The sequence below is a fragment of the Notothenia rossii genome, assembly GCF_949606895.1.
Source record: "Notothenia rossii genome assembly, chromosome: 6".
NCBI lineage: Eukaryota > Metazoa > Chordata > Actinopteri > Perciformes > Nototheniidae > Notothenia > Notothenia rossii.
Genome location: NC_136909.1, coordinates 34,361,236 through 34,383,688, shown reverse-complemented (window position 1 = coordinate 34,383,688; position 22,453 = coordinate 34,361,236). Strand labels below are relative to the sequence as shown.

The 22,453-nt window shown below is 40.2% G+C and overlaps 1 protein-coding gene across 2 annotated transcripts in view; it reads right to left on the bottom strand.

The window, feature by feature from the left end:
- The window catches only part of cfap299 (cilia and flagella associated protein 299), a 107,842-nt gene that overhangs the window by 20,856 nt on the left and 64,533 nt on the right, over positions 1 to 22,453 (bottom strand). For both annotated transcript variants that reach the window (XM_079687181.1, XM_079687182.1), the window contains exon 4: positions 13,106 to 13,248. In XM_079687181.1, the coding sequence (XP_079543307.1) occupies positions 13,106 to 13,248 (143 nt within the window). The remainder of the gene's footprint in view (positions 1 to 13,105; positions 13,249 to 22,453) is intronic.

Below are 22,453 nucleotides of genomic sequence, written 5' to 3'. Positions count from 1 at the left end.
AATCCTGCTGGTTCTGCCATGTCTCCGTTAAACATAAGAAATCAAGTTTCCTATCAATGATGATGTCATGGATGAGTAGTGCTTTATTGTTGAGGGAGCGGGTATTGAGCAGCATGAAGGTGGCTGCAGAGGAGACAGGAGGAGTGCTACTGTCAGAGCAGGCCAGGGGCTTCAAACAGCTGGTGTGCACGTGACGTGTGTTTAGATGACGTCGACAAGCAACACGGAAATGCAGAGCCGATTGTACCACAGGAATACTAGAATTTGTGTGAATAAATTTGTAGCGGGATGATCTGTGTATGTAGCGGGGGCGCTGCAAGAGTCCTGATGATCTGATGGCATCCAGGCAGACTGGTGCAGTAGAGCTGAAAAAACTCCGAAGTTGGAGAGCAGAGTATTGAAGCACCATATCCACAGCAGCTAACCGGCTAGCGACCGAGCCTCGAGCAACAGCACTCCGCGGTGCAATGATCGGAGCTAACTCACGGACAGTTCGGCCCTCAAGGCAACAGTCAATCCGGTTTAGGGATAATCCAGGTGGCGAGAGAGGTGGAAGTCCGAGCCAAAAACCCAGGGGAAAAATGGGATTTGGCGGCTGTCGATGCTAACAGCTGACAGGTAGCTAGCCCCAGACAGCTGATCTACAGAAATGGTGAGTTGCCAGATGAAAAAACTGAACAATGCGATCATCACAGTTGTGACAGAACAGTAGGCTATATATAATCCAGCGGTCAAAACGAACACTTTTTACAAGGCAAGAAAAGTTAAAACGCAGACGGAGAAGCGGCGAACAAGCAACGCCAGCGTCCTCTCACTTATCCTGCTAACACAGTAGGATTGTTATTCACGTCGGTGGTAATGATGTTTGTTTACGCCAATCAGAATGCACCAAACTTAATGTGGCGTCGGTGTGTAGTTATGCTAAAACAATGTCGGACACCGTAATCTTCTCTGGTCCCCTCCCCAATCTGATCAATGATGACATGTATAGCCGCATGTCATAATTTCAGCGCTGGTTGTCTTGGTGGTGCCCAGCAAACAATGTGGGCTTCGTAAATAATTGGACAGCCTTCTGGGGAAAACCTGGTCTGATTAAGAGAGACGGCATTCATCCTACTTTGGAAGGTGCAAATCTCATTTCGGCAAACATTTCAGGGCTTTGTGGACTTAATCCATGGTAAACTGGAGTTGAGACCAGGAGGCAGAGTCGCAGTCTTACACGCTTCTCTGCGCTCTCTCCTAGGCAGTCATCCATAGGAATCCCGAACCCAATAAAATACCCAATATTAACGGTGTGTGTGTCTGCCCAAGGACAATTTAAGGTAAAACCTAATAGAGGTGTCATACATAATAACCTAATACAAGTAAATGTAACAACTACTACAGTGCAACAAAACAGGAAGATTAAATGTGGTCTCTTAAACATAAGATCTCTAGCATCTAAAGCAATACTGGTAAATGATTTAATATCAGATTATAATATTGATATATGCTGTCTCACTGAAACTTGGTTGAGACATGAAGAATATGTCAGCATAAATGAGGCCACTCCACCCAGCCATATCAATACTCATATTGCCCGAGGCACGGGCCGAGGAGGTGGAGTTGCAGCAATCTTTGACTCAAATTTACTTATCAATACTAAACAAAAATTTAATTATACCTCCTTTGAAAGCCTCATTTTTAGTCTTACGCATCCGACCTGGAAAACTTTGCAGCCAATCTTATTTGTTACAGTGTACCGTGCACCAGGTCCTTATTCAGAATTCTTATCAGAATTCTCTGAGTTTTTATCAACTTTGGTACTTAAAACAGATAAAGTAATTATCGTAGGTGACTTTAATATTCATGTTGACGATGATAAAAATAGCTTTACTGTTGCATTTAACTCTATATTAGATTCTGTTGGTTTCTGTCAGAGTGTAAATAAACCAACCCACTGCTATAATCACACTCTTGACCTTGTTCTGACTTATGGTATTGAAATTGAGCAACTATTAGTCGAACCGCATAATCCTGCTTTATCCGACCATTTCTTAGTAACTTTTGAATTACTCTTACTAGACTACAATGCATTAGCCAAAAGCTCCTGCAGCAGAAACCTATCTGTTAGTGCTATAGCCAAATTTAAGGAAGAGATTCCACCAATACTTAACTCGATAGCATGTCTGCATGTAGGGGACGAAACTTATACAAAATGTACACCACCCCAAATTGATCATGTTGTTGGTAGTGCTACAGATGCGCTGCGAATAAAATTAGACTCTGTTGCTCCTTTGAAAAAGAAGAAAATAAAACCACATAGATTAGCTCCATGGCATAATGCCGAAACCCGCAAAATAAAGCAAAAGTCGAGAAAACTTGAAAGGATATGGCGTTCCACTAAACTTGAAGAATCTCGTTTAATTTGGCATATTACTCTAAATGAATATAAGAAAGCCCTGCGTAAAGCGAGAGCAGCATACTACTCTTCATTAATAGATGAGAATAAGAATAATGCAAGATTTCTTTTCAGGACTGTAGCCAGGCTGACAGAGAGCCACAGCTCGACTGAGCCTTCTATTCCCATAGCACTCAGTAGTAATGATTTTATGTGCTTCTTTAACGATAAAATTGTTACTCTTAGAAACAAAATCAATGACCTCTTGCCTTTGACCAGTATAGTGTTATCAACAGCTCCCGGAAACGTAAGTTCTAATATTACACTAGATAGTAAACTAAAATGCTTTTCAGCCATAAACCTTGAACAATTAAATTCAATGATTCTCTCTTCTAAACCATCAACGTGTATCTTAGACCCGATTCCAACTAAGCTGTTAAAAGAAGTTTGTCCATTAATTAGCACTTCTTTATTAAATATTATGAATATGTCTTTATTATCAGGCTATGTTCCACAATCATTCAAAGTAGCAGTGATAAAACCGCTTCTTAAAAAGCACAACCTCGATCCAGAGGTTTTAGCCAACTATAGACCTATTTCTAATCTTCCGTTCCTCTCAAAAATTATTGAGAAAGCAGTCGCAAAACAGCTGTGTGATTACTTAAAAAACTATGATTTATTTGAAGATTTTCCGTCTGGCTTTAGAACACAACATAGCACAGAGACAGCTCTGGTTAAAGTCACAAATGACATTCTAATAGCCTCTGACAAGGGACTTGTCTCTATTCTTGTCTTGCTCGATCTTAGTGCTGCATTTGATACTATCGACCATGATATCCTATTGCAAAGACTCAAGCACTTAGTTGGCATACAGGGAACTGCTTTAGGCTGGTTTAGGTCCTATCTATCTGAACGCTCTCAGTTTGTACGTGTCAACAATGAATCTTCCATGCAAACCAAAGTTAGCCATGGAGTGCCACAGGGCTCAGTGCTTGGACCTATTTTGTTCACACTATATATGCTTCCGTTAGGCAATATTATAAGGAATCATTCTGTAAACTTTCATTGTTATGCGGATGATACTCAACTATATTTATCAATCAAGCCTGATGAAATTAATCATCTAAATAAAATTCAAGACTGCCTCAAGGACTTAAAAACGTGGATGACCTTACATTTTTTGATGTTAAACACGACCAAAACTGAAGTTATTGTACTTGGCCCGAAGAATCTACGAAACAAATTATCTAAAGATATATTAACTATGGATGGCATTAATTTGGCCTCCAGTGAGACTGTAAGGAATCTTGGTGTTATATTTGATCAGGATTTATCCTTTAACACCCACATAAAATCAATTTCAAGGACCGCCTACTTCCATCTACGTAACATTGCAAAAATCAGGCATATCTTGCCTCAAAACGATGCAGAGAAACTAGTCCATGCATTTGTTACTTCAAGGCTGGATTATTGTAACTCCTTATTATCAGGGTGTACCAAGAAGTCAGTCAAGTCGCTTCAGCTGATTCAAAATGCTGCAGCTCGTGTACTAACCAGAGTTAGGAAAAGGGACCACATTACTCCTGTTCTGGCTGCCTTACACTGGCTCCCTATAGAACACAGGATAGAATTTAAAATTCTTCTTCTTGCCTACAAAGCCCTTAATGGGCAGGCGCCATCTTACCTTAAAGAACTCATTATACCCTATTGTCCTACTAGGGCATTGCGTTCCAAGAATGCAGGGTTGTTGGTTGTTCCTAGAGTCTCTAAAAGTACAATGGGAGCCAGAGCCTTTTCTTATCAAGCTCCACTTTTGTGGAATCAGCTTCCAGTTTGTGTTCGGACGGCAGACACCCTATCCGTTTTTAAGAGTGCGCTTAAGACCTTCCTTTTTGATAAAGCTTATAGTTAGGGCTGATTAGATTCAGCCCCTAGTTTTGCTGATATAGGCTTAGTTTGTCGTGGGACATCTTACTTCTTCCTTCTCTCTGTCTATACCTGTGTACTCTCCTGTTCCGATTAACCCAGCTTCCCCAAATTTCTTTCTTTTTGGTGTCTATATATGCTGGGATCCGGAGTCATGGATGATCCTGCGGTCCTGTGTCATGGATCGCGAGTCCTGGATCTTGAGTCGTGGCTGTGGTCCTGGATCATAAGTCCTGGATGGATATCCTCGTGGATTCATCTTCCTATTATACACACATGCATTTCCAAACATTTGGACTACCTATGTTGCAAATGTATTATCTTTTCAATTTACACACGGCATCTATTGCACGTCTGTCCGTCCTGGGAGAGGGATCCCTCCTCTGTTGCTCTCCCTGAGGTTTCTCCCATTTTTCCCTTTAAACTGTGGGTTTTCTCTGGAAGTTTTTCCTTGTACGATGTGAGGGTCTAAGGACAGAGGGTGTCGTATTGTCATACTGATATTCTGTACAAACTGTGAAGTCCACTGAGACAAATGTAACATTTGTGATATTGGGCTATATAAATAAACATTGATTGATTGATTGACAAGTGGATTTTGCATAATAGGTGAGCTTTAAGACTTTACTTGGACTTGTGTTGATTGAGTTCAACTTCTAAGTGAACTTCGACTAGGTTAAAATAATTAGAGACTTCACAAGGACTTGCACTGTTTCACTTTAACATAGGACTTGTCTTGAATTACTTGAAACTTGCCTTAGACTAGTCTTAATGGACTTCAACCTGGGACTTGATTTGGATTTGCCTCAAACTTGCTGTCTACATTGAGTTTGAATAAAGACTTGGCTTGGACTTGGCTCAATTGACTAGACTTGGACTTGTCTACATCACAGTATCTAATGATGTATCATTAGATACCATGTTTTTGATATTGTTCACTCCTAGCAGGCTCTACTCTATTTTTTATACAGCTATTAGATGCTATGTGAATCTGAACATGTGACACTGGCTAACATCAAATGTCTCAGATGTCCGTCAAACCTTTCCTGCCAGCTTTTGGAGTAATCTTCCTCTTAAGGGAAACAGTGCTGCATTCCTCTGAACAGTCCAAACTGTGTTGGGAAATAAACTGATGCATTCAATTATAAGGTATGCTAGGACGAGAGGTCTGGCATTTGTTTTTACAAGTTGCCAACAGAGCTGAGTATAACAGGTTCAGAATAGACTTCAGCAATGCTCCAATTATGAAATACAAATTGAGGTTTGTCCCTTAAAACTCAGAGGAAAATTATATTGTCTGAGATTTGCTTTCAGAGACATACATACTTCTCTTTTTTGATAATTAGATCTAACAGTGCTTTAGTGACTATTTATACCGAAATGCCAAACAACAATTAACATTTCTTTGGTCGGCCACTTTTATTCCATGGTGAACCGCTTACTTTTGCAAGAGAAATGGGACAAATGGGAGATATTTTAACACCAAACATGAAAAAGACTGACATAAGTGTGAGAAAAATAGTTTTGAAGCAATGCAAGGAATTTTGATTCATACGTTACTTGGATGTGTTTATTAGACCCACCTCCCTCATCGTCCCATATGAACTGTCACCAGGGCAACTAAATGGACGGTCTTTGCAAATTTGGTCACAAAGAAAGTTCCAGCAGCTGGATGGCACCACACCCAGACACATGGACCAGTAAAAGTGTGAGAACCTGGATTTGGTGGAAACAATGACGGTGCTCATAGCACAGGTTCCTGGTTCCCTATGCATTTACCAAGGCTGGTGGACACGTGCACTGAGTCCTTTCACTTTCCATAGTTACTGTGCTTAGTTCTATTGTTATCTCCAGGTGGTCATTTTCCAGTGTAATGTCAACAGTGTCATTATAGGGCTCAGAGGAGCTGGACTCTGTGCTGGATGATATATATATCATAAAAGAGCAAATACCTTGCATGTGTATTCGTTCAGCAGTTTTTTTCTGAAGTGGCTGAAGAATACACGTCTTCTAACTGTTTCTTAAGTTAATGTTTCCAGTGTAAATCACTAAAGGCCTCTTCGGTGTTGAGAGGCAGGAGTTGAATTTATTATGTAGCCTTCTGGGGGTGCCATGGGTCTGATTCTACAACAAATCACAGATGGGCCATGTCCAGTTGACAACCTCGTTAACAAAGTCATATCCAACGACCCACTTACACGCACACCTCTGTTTTCTCATTACATTTAGCCTAAAGAGGCTAACCCTAGAGAATTTTGTGCCTCTACTGTGACATGTTTACCTGCTGTTTTAATGTTCAAAAAGGTCTTTATTGTTCTCATACTGCCTGTGCTGCAGTACCTCTTTTCACCCTCTGTCTGAAACCTATACGACACAACAGGAAAGGGAAAACCAATAATGGGGCCCGTTTAAAAAAATGGAGTGATATCAGACTCTAAGAAAAATATTTAAATACAGTTTACTGAATATCAGACTCTAAGAAAAATATTTAAATACAGTTTACTGAATATCAGACTAAAATGAGAAAATAATGCAAAACCAGACTGTACAAATGAATCAATCAAGTGTTTACTTTGTACATACAAGATCCGGTGCATAATCATGAGCTTCAATGTGTCAAATTCCTTAAAAATATAAAGCTGAAACAATTAATCGATCAACATAAAAATAAATGTGCATTTTGTATTTTTTTTCAATTTCAAAATTTGCAAACTTTATTTGGTTCCAATTTCTTAAATGCAACGATTTGTGAATTCTTTATTTTAAATGACTATGAACCGAATACTCTAGAATCCCAGACTGGTCATCTGAATTTGTCACCTTGGCTTCAGAGCTTGTGATGATGCTTTTCATACACAAAGCGAGCAATCCAAAAAGAGTTATGAGAGACAGGTAATGTGTAATGCATAGAATATAGTTCAGTTTGTGGTCTGGCCAAAGATTGGCACACACATGTCAGAGCCACAACATAATACAGTGACATAGTTATACTGTATTCATTTTGACTGGAGCTTAAGAGGTTAACAGCGCCCTGAAGGAGTTTGAGGGTCAACCTCTGTTTGTAAAAAGGGCCTAGAAAAATACAGGCAACTAGCCCAATACCTTTACTCATATTGAAAGAATGCTCACTAATGACAACTTATGTTCGGTATGATAACACCTTAACAAAAAGATTTATAGTCACTTATAACAGTTTGTGTAATTGTACGGTCCTACTTTAAATGTTTGACATCCAGACATCATTGCACACGTTAAATCTTGTTCACACGGGGGACACGGATGAAACGGCCCATCGCACTTGGCAGGAGGTCTCCGATGATCGTATTGCTGGTGGAAAACCGAGTTAATCTATCAAATGCAGTCCAAACAGCATCAGCACTGAGAACAAACAGCCTGACTGGATTTAACCCCAAGGATCCAGCCAATGAAGTATGTGTGCGCCATGTGTGAAGATCAACACTCATGACACGGAATGTTCCGGCTTAGCGGCAAATATTTATCTGGTCTGCTCCTCGCCAATAGAATAACCCACCGCTCCACATTAAAGCCCGGACACAATGCTTTAGGCCGAGCCGCCAAATCACCTATGGAGCTGGAACAACTTCTCTTTTGTATTAAAAGTTAATAAAATAGGACAGCAGTGCAAATATTTTCACAGTGGAAAATGAAGCCAGACACACAGGTGCATTGGAGAGGTTGAGCGTGAAGGTAATATGGTTTTGGCTTTGGTGGAGGCATGCGCCGTGTTTTGACCGAGCAGATCTTTCAAGTTCAATATTCCAGTCTGTCGGCGAGTGCACGCAGGGTGTGCAGAAGAGCTTTATATGATCCAGTATTTCCAAAAAGCCGTTAGCTATGAATAATAGATCCATGGTATATATTGCTGAATCCAGAAATACCCATTCATTTGTATTATGTAGTTGCGCAAATATTTGTTTTCCCCACAGAATGATACCTCTACACTAACACACTGTTTCAGTTTGAAGAAGATAAGAATCAATTAGGATTACCATATGTCAGATGTTGCCCAGCCTCTTAAAAGAGTACTAAACACAGGGACTGCAGAGGGAGAGCGATAGAGAGAGGAAGGAGGGAAACAGCCAGAGTGCATAAACAGATGGTCACTTTGCTGGGGAACATTAAATAGACATCAGAGATGCTGTAGGCACATCTGGACTGGCAGGAAGCTGGGTGCACAGAGCTGCAGATCTGTAGGATAATTAGATGAGGGTCAGGACTTTAGTGTGCGTGTGAGTTGGAAGCGCAGAGTTAAAAGTAATGGAGACATAATGAAGATTTAACGTTTAAACATTGTATGTTTTTTAAACAGGTTTTTTAACCCAACAGGTGCAGTATCATTATCAGATTCTGGTGAAATCAATTATAAATGGCCTGAGTGTTACGTAGTGATAGTGGAGTCCAAGTCTAGTTTGAGTCATTTGTCAAGTCTTCATTTAAAGTGAATCAGAACAAGTTTTAGTCAGGTCTCAAGTCATTTCAAAGAAGTCAAGTCTTGAGTCATTTGAAACAAGTGCTAGTCAAGTCATGAGTAATCATCTATCAAGACAAGCCCAAACCAGTTCTTGGGGCAAAGGAGTCCAAGTCTGTTAACACAAGTTCAAGTAAGGTCTAAATTTAGATCCTTCCCTCTTATTCTGAATAGCTGTCTTAATGAATATGATAAGTGAAAAATTAAGGAAAACCTTGTTGCCACAATACCAGAGGTTTCGGTTTGCTCTGAATTTGCCGGAACGACAAAATATGTACATATCTATCTTAAACATGTATTGTCACTTTGAAGAAATTACATATTTCATTAAAGCTATAGTGATTCAGATTTTTTATCATTTTAGAAGTTTTTATAAATGACTATCACTTACAAGTATTTACAAAAAATTGACAAGAGAAGTGTTGGTTTATTAATATCATGGCCAATATCGCTTCTATTGTTATGTGGTTTAGCTTCTTAGATGTAAACCTTTTACAACCAAAAATGCTGCACTCGATTTACTTCAACCAGGTTTCCCAGGAGGCTTACAGCATATGCTTTTTACAAATTACGTTTATATGTCCCACCCACTCAGTGTGTGCCTGCTCAAATAAATCAAGCCAAGCGTTCAACTGATTGTTGCCCCTTGCCTCTCCTATAGCATGCACAGAGGTAACTGATAATGTACTGAAATACGAAAATATGACTAACATTTATATGAGATTTGTATTTTGCTTATACTGCAGATGACCAAAAATAGAGGTTAGTTTACTAGTAGTAGCACATTAAGATGGATGAAAAATCTAAAATAACAGCCTTAAGAAATCAAGCTGTAATTTATATTTTGGTTCGAATTCTAAATTAGAATTTTGTTAAGGTCTTGCTTTACAATTTACACATGTAAAACCTTTAATATAAGGGTTGAGATGGGCTATAATGGAGGGCATAATTCAAAAGTTAACAAATGTGTAACAAGGAGAAAAAGTGATTATTTGGGAAAGACTATCGCACCACTTACAAATGTGTAAGCTTGTAAACTTACACAATATTTCTAGAGCAGATCCAGGGTTCCTACAGCCAAGACCATCTAAAGACCAACTTTAGACACATTTTTTATATGGGTCTAATTTGGTTTAAAGAGGCCATATTATGCTTTTTGGGGTTTTCTCTGTTGTGTTATATAGGTTGTTGTGCATCTAAATTGTCTGCGAAGGTTAAACTCCCAAATTTCCCTGCAGAGGGAGTTTCGTTCCCACACACTCCCCCACCTCCTTGCCTGGAACACCTTTACTTTTGTAACATATTGACGTCACTATATAACACTCGTGATTTATTGACGCTCAAACACATTGTACATGTTCGGCTAAGGGGCACAACATTTCCGACACATCTTCAAATAATCTTTAGTTACCACTTGGGAAAATCAGAGTTGCCAATTGGTTATGAGATCTATCAACGCAACATAAAAAATAAATAAATTCCATCTCATGTCTAAGCTCTTTTTAGACATTTGGAATATTGATTCAAGACCATATAATACCAATGAATTGCTTTTAGATGAATGAATGAACTGCCACACGTAGCATGAGAAACAGGCGTTCTTTTTATCATGACTGATATTTTCGTCAAAAAAATCAATTTCTATTCTTCCTGTTTTTAAAATTCACATACTCTGCTCCAGGGAGATACTCTCCAACTGCTCTTTTCCCCCCCTCAATGCAGTCTGCGTACGTGAACCTATCCACCCTTCCTTGCTGGAGGTGGGAGGTGGAGGCCAGAGCTGGCGCTGGTGTCGCTGCTCTGTGTTCTTTGTGGCTGTGGAGGAGGAGGAGGAGGAGGAGGAGGAGGAGGGACAGGATTCAGAGAACTGCGGTGGGAGGTTTAGTGCACTGAGTGGGCAGCAGCTCCAGCATCTGCTCCCTCTTAGCGGCAACCACACTGGGTGTTATTGTTCCCGACAAAGACGAAAAAAAAATAGGGGGGGTGACAGAGAAAGGGGGGGAGGTAGCAAAGCATGGAGGTTAAAGAAGTTGAAAATAAAGACAGAGACATGAGCCGTGAATCTGATGGAGTTTGCTGTGTAAAGCAAAACGGACGGAGAGAGGGAAGGCAGATATCAGATGGAGGGTGGGCAGGGAGACCCATGTAGGGGGGAAGCCTCATAAAAGCATCATTAGGGAGTGGGTTGCACCTCCAGGCATGCTCGCCCAATGACTCACACCTACAGCTTGTGAAGGCTTGCACTGGGCAGAGAGGAGGCCGGGATCAAGACCACGAGCAGGGTCGTGTGTCAAAACACATTGTGAGAAATGGATGAATAAAACAAAAATGCTGCACATGTCTTAACTTTCAGGTTCCAAAGAAAGGGAAAACCGATTCCTAAAATAATATGCAGACAGTCTTTCTTGTTGTGCTTTAACCCCCAAAGCAAATAACACGTTTCAAATGACTGAATATATTGCACCTTTGATATTAACAAGGATATTGTGCTTTCAAAACTGGGGATATCTGACAGTCTTATTCCCGTGCATATTGTGCTTAGAAAACTAAAGACACTTTTTATTCTCAAAAGGTTTGCAATTAGTTGATTAAAGGCAGCTACAGTATGTCAGCAGCGCACAGCTTGGGACAATGCAAATACTGTTGTTAAATTATAGGACTTTGTATTTGAATCATTTAAAACACTCAACTCAATTTATTCTCTCTGTAAAAACTTCTTTTTTTTAAAAATTTGTTTACAAACTCAGTCTTACTTTTTCTCATTAGCGACTGCAGCTCTTGGTTTATCTGTGACCTAACTACTGGTTGACCCGGAAAGCAGCTTTCGATGCCGTGGAAAACATTTCATGTATAATGGATAATATGATCAAGCTGGGCATTTGTTTAAAACTTTGGTGAAGGTAATATTTCCCCTAATGGCCTCTGTTGTAAATCGTAACTTGTGTTTTGGCACTGATTTAAGCTAGAAGTTAAAAGTTCTACCCAACAGGGATGAAAGTGAAATGTAAGAAAACAAGATCCAAATGATGGACAAAGGGATAATTTATCCTTAGAATCTGTCCACATTATAAAAAAAAATCTGCACAGTGTCAAAGAGGTTATACGGGTTGCATGTCATTTGGCTGAACTCTGAAGTAACCGTGTAACACACATTCTCATTACCCCCGTTTGTCCTCATGGGATTCTTCGCACATATCTGAAATGTTGATAATATGTTACTATGCAAGACTATGTGGAATGTGGGAATGGTTTTGGCTCGGGTAATTTGCTGACAGCTATGTACACAGCTCTCTTGATAGACAACGAATTACAATGATGTTACTTGCCCTACACAGGGACACAGACTAGATTTTAGCCTACACCTGTAAGGTCAGCAGTTCACTTGTGGCTTGGCCTGGAACTGTGCGACTGGCACTGATGCATGTACTTGTTTAACAAGCAGTACATGATGTATCTTGGCTAAATATGCCATGTTTAAAGCACCTGAGAACTTTATTTTTGCATGTATACTATGTATGTGTACATTGTTGATATGACTATAGCATTTTGCTAGTTTTTTCTAAGGAGAAGAGTCTTTTTAGACATTGCAACATTTAAGAATGAAATGTTGGACTATCAATGGGCTTGTAATTTGTTGAAAATTGCTTCATCGGAATTGAATGACATTGGTGTTTTCAGAAAAAAACACCCAACCACTGTTAAGATCGAGAGGCCTGACTAGTACTGCAACTAACAATATGTTTTCATGATCGATTTATCTATCTATATAATTTTATCAATCAACATGTCAAAAAAAACTAGAAGTTCAAAATCCCATTTGCAATTTCTTGAGATCCTGGTGTATGGTGGCAGACTGGTGCAAATGGCTCAAAACACTTCCAAAAAACACAAATGTTTGTCACTGTTGGCAGAGTTAGTCTGTTTCATAATTGTAACGATTTTGTCAGTATGTTTGAAATGACTAGGTTAGCTACGTAAAAAATCACAATCAAACAGTTTAAACCTGCTTTAATCCCAATTTAAATCCAGACAGGTTTAGCCCTTTGGCAGATCTGCTCAGCTTTGCTTCAGAATCTTATTGTTATTCCACATATATGATGAGGCCACCAGGGCGCTGGTGCTGCACATACAGTACTAACTATACTGGCCCTCTGCACAGCTCCTTCCGAGCCTATAATGGTCTCTCACGTCAACCTGAGTCTTTAATCCTGTATAATAAGATTTCCTTACCCATCAAAATCTTGTCAAATCCCACTCGAGTCAAGGCCTCCCCAACCAACGTGGACATGTTACAATGAAAGGAGACTTACCATAAATCTGAGCGTCCTGGCATGAGCCTCATCTTTCCGCTGAAATACGGTTCAAAATCTTGGGTCTTGAGTCTGTGGGCGTAGTCTATATAGCCAGATACTTCCTGTCCAAGAGTATTATGATCCCTTATGAAAATGACCGACTGTAAAAAAAGAGAGAAAAAGAAGGAAACCCTCTGCGTAAATAATCATGGCCAGCAAGCCTTTGCTGGGTAAAAGCCAGAAAGACAAATATCACTTGTTAAAAGCGGACAGATAGAGGAGATCTGTTACAAATCCTCCCACTTTGACATCCAAAGGCTCATGTTATACGGTTCTGATCAGAAATTATTCCAACTAATGTCGTCCTGCCTTGGCCGCAAAAGTTTTGGAGGGCTGTCTACAGGATATCCTGCTCAGATAAGTGCGTGGGACTCAAGCTGAATCCTTTGACTTACAGTAACTAGAGTCTCAGTTCCGTTCCAGCACACCTACAGTTCGGGCAACAATTTAGCTTTAACTGACATGAAAGGTGGAGTCCTGAGTACAAACGTTATACTGCAAGTTGTGTGAAAAGTTAAGGGTCTCTTAAGAAAAGTCAAGTCAAGTCAAAAAGGGGGACCTAAAAAATATCAAAGGGGAGGAAATTGGTCAATGCAATAGGATTTTTTTTCTGTTGACTTGAGGTTAATGTACATTTCTTTTTTGGTTTGTTTGAGCAAAATGTCCCACAAGCCTACTATCTTGTTTATCATCACCTGAATAAAAGACAAATCAATACTCCTGGTTCAAAGGGGTGTTAAGAGTAGCAGACTAATGTAAATGTCCCTAGTGGCTAAACAACAGTACTACAACTTACAGTATGTGTCAAATACTTTTTTCCATTGACTTACATTGGTAAAGAGACGCCTGTGATACTTTTTTTTTAACAACCCAGTGCGAACACTTTTATAGCTTTAATTGAAATCATTGGGGTCTACAGGTTATATAACATGCGCTAAAAACTAAATCCAGGGTTATATTCCCTGTCCATTCATCGGACAGAGCCAAGAGCGAGAGACGTGGGGTTTAAGGATAACTTCACTATGGGCCTTTTACTCTCAAGATTCAGGCCTTTTTGCCTTCATGCGCCATGGAGCAACTTTCATAGGAAAGAAAGGGGTCCCACCTCCATCGGTGTATCCAGCTCTTTTTATACATCGTTGCCCAAAACCCATGTTAATATCTTGTCAAATGCTACAAAAAATGTCAAGTGTACTAGCAAAAAGGATCAGATTATGGATGCTAAATATCTTTTTAGGAAGATAAAAACCAGCTACTGGGGAGCCCCTTTGGTTTAAGGGTTAAGACCTTAGAAAAGAATAACCACTAAAAGTGATGCAACAGGTTAGCCCTCTATAGTTCAAAGACTGATTTCTGACAGAACTATACGAGTAAGAAAAGATAAGGCTAAGATTATTCAACACAAACAAAACACATGATTCCTAAAACAGTTTTATGCTTGCTCAACAGAGACAGGGTCTTTGAAGTAAGATATAATCTGAGAAAAAAAGATGACAAATGGTTTTGTAACCGGATTCAGACAAAGCAAATGCAAGTTGTCCAGATCCCCTCAGGTGACAGCAGAACATGAAATTATCTTCTCATGTTGATTTGATGGTTTAGATCAGGAGTTTTCAAAGTGTGGGAAGGTGAGCCTTGCCAGAGAACATAAGAACAGCCGCGCCCCCCCTCCCAATTATTATTGCTATTATTATGTATTATTATTATTGTTGTTGTTGCTATAATGCAGGGGTATTCAATTGCATTTCAAAGAGGAAATGTCTGTTTTCGCTGTCTACCTTTCTCTTTTTTCAGCACGCCATTTGAAATGACTCCGACTGTTTCTCTCTTCTCGTCTCGTCTCTGTCTGCTTGAATATCGTGCTGACTCACTGACTGCACCGATTTGATTGGCTGAGTAGCATCACCTCCTTAAAACATTAAATAGTTGTTTTAAATCAATCAATCAATCAATGTTTATTTATATAGCCCAATATCACAAATGTTACATTTGTCTCAGTGGACTTCACAGTTTGTACAGTTTGACAATACGACACCCTCTGTCCTTAGACCCTCACATCGTACAAGGAAAAACTTCCAGAGAAAACCCACAGTTTAAAAGGGAAACATGGGAGAAACCTCAGGGAGAGCAACAGAGGAGGGATCCCTCTCCCAGGACGGACAGACGTGCAATAGATGCCGTGTGTAAATTGAAAAGATAATACATTTGCAACATAGGTAGTCCAAATGTTTGGAAATGCATGTGTGTATAATAGGAAGATGAATCCACGAGGATATCCATCCAGGACTTATGATCCAGGACCACAGCCACGACTCAAGATCCAGGACTCGCGATCCATGACACAGGACCGCAGGATTATCCATGACTCCGGATCCCGGCGTATATAGACACCAAAAAGAAAGACATTTGGGGAAGCTGGGTTAATCGGAACATGAGAGTACACAGGTATAGACAGAGAGAAGGAAGAAGTAAGATGTCCCCCGACAAACTAAGCCTATATCAGCAAAACTAGGGGCTGAATCTAATCAGCCCTAACTATAAGCTTTATCAAAAAGGAAGGTCTTAAGCGCACTCTTAAAAACGGATAGGGTGTCTGCCGTCCGAACACAAACTGGAAGCTGATTCCACAAAAGTGGAGCTTGATAAGAAAAGGCTCTGGCTCCCATTGTACTTTTAGAGACTCTAGGAAAATCCAACAACCCTGCATTCTTAAACCTTTTTATCTTTATGTTTTAACAATTTAATTTAATTTTTTTTTAACATTTTCAACATCGTGGATAAATCCTTATATGCTCCCGGCAACACACACTTTGCCTCCTTATTACACTCATCCCCTACTTTAGTGGGAACAATGAGTCTGCGTCTTTGATGCGCACAGGCGGATGATGCAGGGATGCAATGTAGACAGGAATAAACGCAGATCATCCTCTGGCTGCAGCCTTGATCGGTACTTGACCGGCACTCACACAGGTAGGTGGAGGCAGGGGACTGGGACTAAAAATCAGCCCTGAAATCTCACCCAGCCCAGCCCACACAAATTGGTAGAGCACGCTCGTGAATTGAAACGGCTCGTTGAACGGACCTCTGTCGTCTGTCAGCGCAACATAAATGATGCCGTTTAAAAACATAAAAAATAAAGGGCGGTGCCGGCCGTCAGCGAACCGAGCAGAGTTCTCCAGAACACACAGATGGCCAGTCCGCCCCTGGGTGGAGGTGAAGGGAATGAGCACTTTTACAGCCTTTTTGGCGAGGTCGGGTAACTCGGTCTCCACAGACAGCCAAAAGTGTGCAAGTGACACTTTACTCATCTTTTTTTCTCACGCTGCGCCCCCCCCCCCCCCCCCCCAGGGAGGCGCGCCTTAAACTTTGAAAACCGCTGGTTTAGATAACACGTGATGACAATGGATTGGAAGAACTCCAAACAGAGGACACACTCAGGTGTGAAGAGGTTGTTTTGTCTGCCTTCACAAGATCAAATAAGCTTTTCTTTCTGTCTTGAGAATCGGAGGACTGTTTTTGTCTCTGACTTGTGTTGTTTACTCCGAGCATGAATAAGTCCCACTTGTGAGCCTACAGTAACACAGTAAGAGGATCCAAGCAGAATACCTCTGCTGGTGATAGCACATTCATACAACTGTCAGGACACAGGCCATCTGTAGATCCCTTTACCAAAAAGGCGTGAGATAACTAGCGCTCCAGAGCTCAGAAGAAAAGAGGGTTCCTTTCTCTCTGTCTTTCAAACGTTTAAAACAGATGCTATCAGGTTCACAGCTGGCTGGAGTCCTGGGCCAGATACCCTATCTACTGGCTTCTGTCCTCCTGCAGCCAACCTTGAAAATACATCATCAGGTGGACGCGGCAAAGGAGGCAAGAGACATTTTGGAAGGGATACAAATATCAAATGAATTTGTCAATGGGTGACACATAAATCCTTATGCTCAGTTTGCTAAATAGTACAAAAACAACATCTTAAAAGGTCCCATGTCATGGCCATTTCCACTGATCATAATTCCATTGTTGAGGTCTACTAGAATAGATTTATATTGTGCAATTTTCCAAACTCACATTGGTTTCTCATACAGCATCTCTGTAAACTACGTGTATTCACTGAATTTCACTCTCTGCCTTTAACGGCTCGTTATAGCTCCAATAGCTCCAGCCCCCACCCTCCCTGTGAGTACAGTGTGCTCTGATTGGTCGGGACGTTGTGAATCGCGCTGAGCTCCATGGAGGTGTGGTTTCCTTGTTTAGCGATTGACAGCGAAACACATCCAAACTACGGTATTCCTGAGCACACACAAAGTCACAGCCGAAGTAAAAACAATAAGTGTGGCTTGATATTGAGTAAGAAAAAGGTTGATAAACGCTGTGAGAATGGGTCTGCAGAGAGAATTTTGCCGCGATGCCAACTATCTGTTATCAGCCTGCAGCCAGGGAGGAGAGATCAGCAGAGCTGCATGCACTGAGTGTGTGTGTGAGGAAGTCCGTGGATTGGTCAATTTGGACCAATCAGCGAGGGCTTAACGTAACGGCTCGGCAGACGTAACGTAACGGCTCCACGGATTGGTCCATTTGGTTCCGGGTAACGCATGACATCATGCGGTACCCGGAAGAATCAATGGACAGTGACGTATCTCCAACGAGGCGTTTTGGGGAGGTATTTTCTGTGTTAGAGTTTTACTTGCTAAAGGGTGTACTTTGAGGGTTTTGACTCTGCAGACCGTTTACATGCAGAAAAACCTTCATAATACACAAGGGGACGGGTAATAACCAGAAAAGCATGACATGGGACCTTTAACAATGCAGCCTTTGGTTCTGGGATGATTTACACTTTTATAACAGTATTTTTTCCCAATGTGAACCAATTCTAGATATAAAGATGAAACAATGCTTCAAAAGCTAGAACCAAATGGCACCATCAAAAGGTCTGAAAAGTGAATCCAGTGATTCAGATCAAAAAGGGTTTATTGTCATATGCACAATAGTTGAAGGGTAGTTCGGCAGTGGAATCTTGAGTCCCAGGCTCCTCCAACAGAACAACAGTATACTTCATTGGTTGTAAACGTCTGTTTGTATAAAAGTCTATAAGTAAATTACTTCTCATAAAATGTATTCATTTTGTAAATATTTTGTTGTTGAGTCTATGGATTCAATCACTAGTTTCAAGTCTTCAATACAGCCTGATCATCCTTTGTATAAATGTTGGTCCCATTTAGAGTCAAGATGATAAAGCAGGATATGCTTCAAAGCAGGTCTACGTTGTGATTGACCGGTCAGTCAATACCACAGTCTTGTCAGCTTTTTGTGTAGTCTATGTTTTTGTTCTATTACTTTAACCTTCTCACAATGTGTTTTCAGTTTGTAGCAGTAACTGTAACATTTCGGTCGCCGTTAAAAATGTTCTTCTGCATTTGGATGTAGTTAGCTCCAACTTCTGGTCTCTTCTGTTTGCATAAAAACAAGATGAGGATGCCCTAAAACTAAGAAAGCAATGCCAAAAAATGCTTCTATGGATATATTACAGACAGCAATGTGAATGCAAAATATCTGCAAAAATCTAATTTATTAGGCACGCCTACACCTAATAGATAAGAAGGCAACATATGTGATGGTGGACAAAGGAATATCAGATTAGTGCCCAACACTATGTAATCATAAATAATAACCAAGTGACCAACAAATATAAATCAAACCACAATTATGCGTAAACCATGCCAAAACTGTGTTTGTCAGGGAACTACATTTGGTAGAAATATCTAAACCATAAATAAAAATACAAGATTACATTCTGTTTTCACTAATTTGCCTCTACAGGTAGGCCTAAGTTGATTTCACTCTCAGGGAACCGACTGAGAGAGTCTGACACACTTATTTGCCGCGAACAACCAACATAACTTTCCAGCCCCCATGTAAGAGGGGGCCAGGGGACCTCCACCTTACACCATGGAAAACAAGTGGAGGCCTTACGTCACCTGCCAGCAATTACCAAGAACAGGTGCTGTGACCTCACAGGGCAGCAAGTGAGAGGCCCCGCTTCATGGCAAACATCAGTCTGGTCAGGGCATGAGAAGCTGAGTGCTGCACAGGTCCCAGGTAGAGATTCTGGCCCTTTGTGGTATTTATTATACAGTTTGCTTTTCTTTGAAACTTTTGTTCATTTGTACACAGCTGACATTTCAGCTGGCAGGGGGGAAAACACCAGTGACCTTAAGAAGAAGGTTACATAAACATGGTTAAAAGTAGACCTGGAGTTTCCTTTAATTCCATGATCCATGCAGTTCATAAACAAATCAAATCCCTGCAGGTCTCCCGCCCTCAAAGAATCTACTACGAAGATGTTCATGTGCTCAGAAACAAAGAGTGAGACTTGAACGGTGTTTACAATTGTAATAATTGTGGCCTGTGAAAACGGTTGAGGGATCCCCTGCCTCTTGACATTAAGTAAAACCCACAAAGATGTGAATTACTCCACAAACCTTTGGCTAATCTTTCAAACCCCCACGGCTGAAGGAGGGGGATCTATACATTTAAGTCAAACAGAAGCTGACAGCAGGCTGACACGTACTTTGCCCCTCCTTTGTGCGTTGACAATGTCCTACAGGTGGGGACACAATAGCTGGACCACCTGACATCCTGTGGAATGAGGAGGGTAAGTCTGAAGGCGTTAGTGACTGTGGATGTTTTTTATGTGGTGTGTTTGGCAAATAAAGAGTACAAATGACTAAAGAGCTGGGAATTGACACTCAATAATAGGGGGTGAATCTTTCCGTATCTCAAGATTCGCAACTTCCAAAAACAAATTCCAATTCAATATGGTTTCTCAATTTTATTCCAATTTCAGGATCTACTTTAGCCCACTGTGTGCTGATAAAGTGAGTTGGGCAAATTGTGACAAAGAGTAAAGAGACTTTAGATTACGAGTTTCTTTTACTTTGAGATGTTTAAGTGATTGCAATGAAGTAAACAAACAAACCTGAAACTTAAAAGATTTGAAGTACTCCTCTATTATTTGTGAATTCAAATGGTAGGCTAGCTGCCTTTTCAATTGAATGAATTGTACACAAACAGGTACAACTGGTATTTTTTGTTATAATGTTTACCAAATTCACAATATAACCATTGACATAAATCTGACCTTGTGTGTGGGATTACTCTCAATCAGTAACACTATTACTCAAATTGTTATCAAAAGTTTTAAAACAGCTGCTTGAAGTTAGACAATACTTAACATTTAAAAACTCTGGTGTCTTTTGTTTAAAAAAGTGCTTTGTAGAAACCCCCACCCGCACAAACGCAACCAACCTGTCTGCTGGCCCCCTCCTCCTTCCTTTCTTCAGCCCACCTCTGCCCACACCAACCCCCCCAGTCCCTGGGAACAATCCTGCAGTATCAGGGAGCTGTGCAGGTGTCTTGCGGTGTGCCACACTGTTTATTATTGGTGGGCTGCGCTTTAGGAAGAATCCTGGGCCATCACTAACAACTGTGTACATTTGTTGGGGTAAGGAAAACACGGTCTGTAATACAGGAATGTTTTTAAGCAGAAGCCCTTTTTCTGGCAGGATTTACTCTCGTCCCCTTCATGGATATACCCTTTGGAGTGTCTTATCTGATTGTTTATCTAGATCCCTGTTAGATACTGTAGAAACATCAGAGGCTACACTTCCTGGAATCCACATCATGTACAATGCTTTGATGAAAAAAACTTTCATTGATTAAAGCAGGTCTTTCTATCTGCATTAAACTATCCTTGTAACAACTTCCAAGCCACCATTCCTTGTTACTTAACTTTTTCACACTAAACCAGTTTTACATTTTTGTATTTTAGAAAAAAGCGACATGATTGCCTTGTTAAAAATTATGTCTGTCCAAAAGAAACAATGGGATTCAAGAAAACATATTTTTCTGGTAATATTTTAATTGGGATATAATTAATACTTGAACTCGTTTGGCGATCAGTATGTTTGATTGAATAAGGCTGTTTCGACCTACTTTCCTCCTACACACAGTATTTCTTTAGGACATTTTGAGGCAGTTGTAGTTTATTCGTCACTCGAACAGAGGGGATTCTTGAAGATATCTTCTTTATGTCTCATGTTCGTGGCAGTTATCAGTTAAAATGTCCACCTTCCATTGTGTTTCTGCAGTGATCAATCCTTATTATTATTGTGCATGCCGTAAGAAACTTACATCCATAAGAACCATGCAGCCAACTCTTACAAATATCAGGTGGACAAGGTGGACACTGGTTTTCGTCTTCGAGGCTAGAGTCCAAATATTGACATTTATGCATCGAGACAAAATCTTTTAAGAGAAAAATTGTGATGCATGTAAGAAGTCCCCCAAATCTACTCATTGTGTGTTGACGTGTGAGTGTGTGAGTTTGGGAAGGGGGTTAGCAGGAGGCTGAGGATGATTACTTATTTGACTTGGAAGTGACTTCACACAGCTGGCTTGTGTAATAGATGCAACGGTAGAAACCATATGTGTTGAGGTGTTTTGCGACCGTGGGGGTCTAACCGAATTACACATCCTGCAGGAAATGTGATCCAGAGTCATAGCTTATTGACGGAAGAGTTGGGTAAAGTCTGTTTATAACACCGATAGAATTGTGAGTAATACAAGGGGCAATGCAAGTTGTAAACTACATTTAATACACACATCCAATAGCAAAGTACCTTTAAAGATGTCCATTTATCATAGAAAAAAAACACATAAAACACATTTGAAATCTCTCCCCTCTTATTGAAAGGTTTTACCCATCAGCTTCAAACCATCTATCTATTATCTATTATGAGGTGTTAGGGTGTGATTGTCATTAAACGAGGCTAATTGTTGCCCCCTGTTGTGTTGTAGTCTGTAGGCTAAAATAACGTAACCACATCCTCCCTCTAGTGAGACTTGTTCTTGGCTCAGAAACAAGATTGGTATTAATCTTCTTCTCATTCACACTTGAAAAAAGAATATAAAAGATTGTTTCCCAAAGTATGTAACTTTTCTTTTATATACGGTGGGACTGGAATATATGGATAATCTCATGTTCAACCCGTGCAATTGATAATCTCTAAAAATCCTCCCATTTTTCCCAAGTCAGAATTGCTTTTTGATTATTCTGGGCTTGGATTATTTCGTCAATATAATGCAAAATTCTTTATTCGTCAGGTATTTTATTCATTCAGATTAGCAGGAAACAAACATTCCCTACTGGTTATTAACAATCTTAAGATTTCAAAATGTAATACATAGTCAGTTTGATTCTGTACTGTATGGGTATATTTCTAATAGCATCAGCACTTATTACTAATCCCT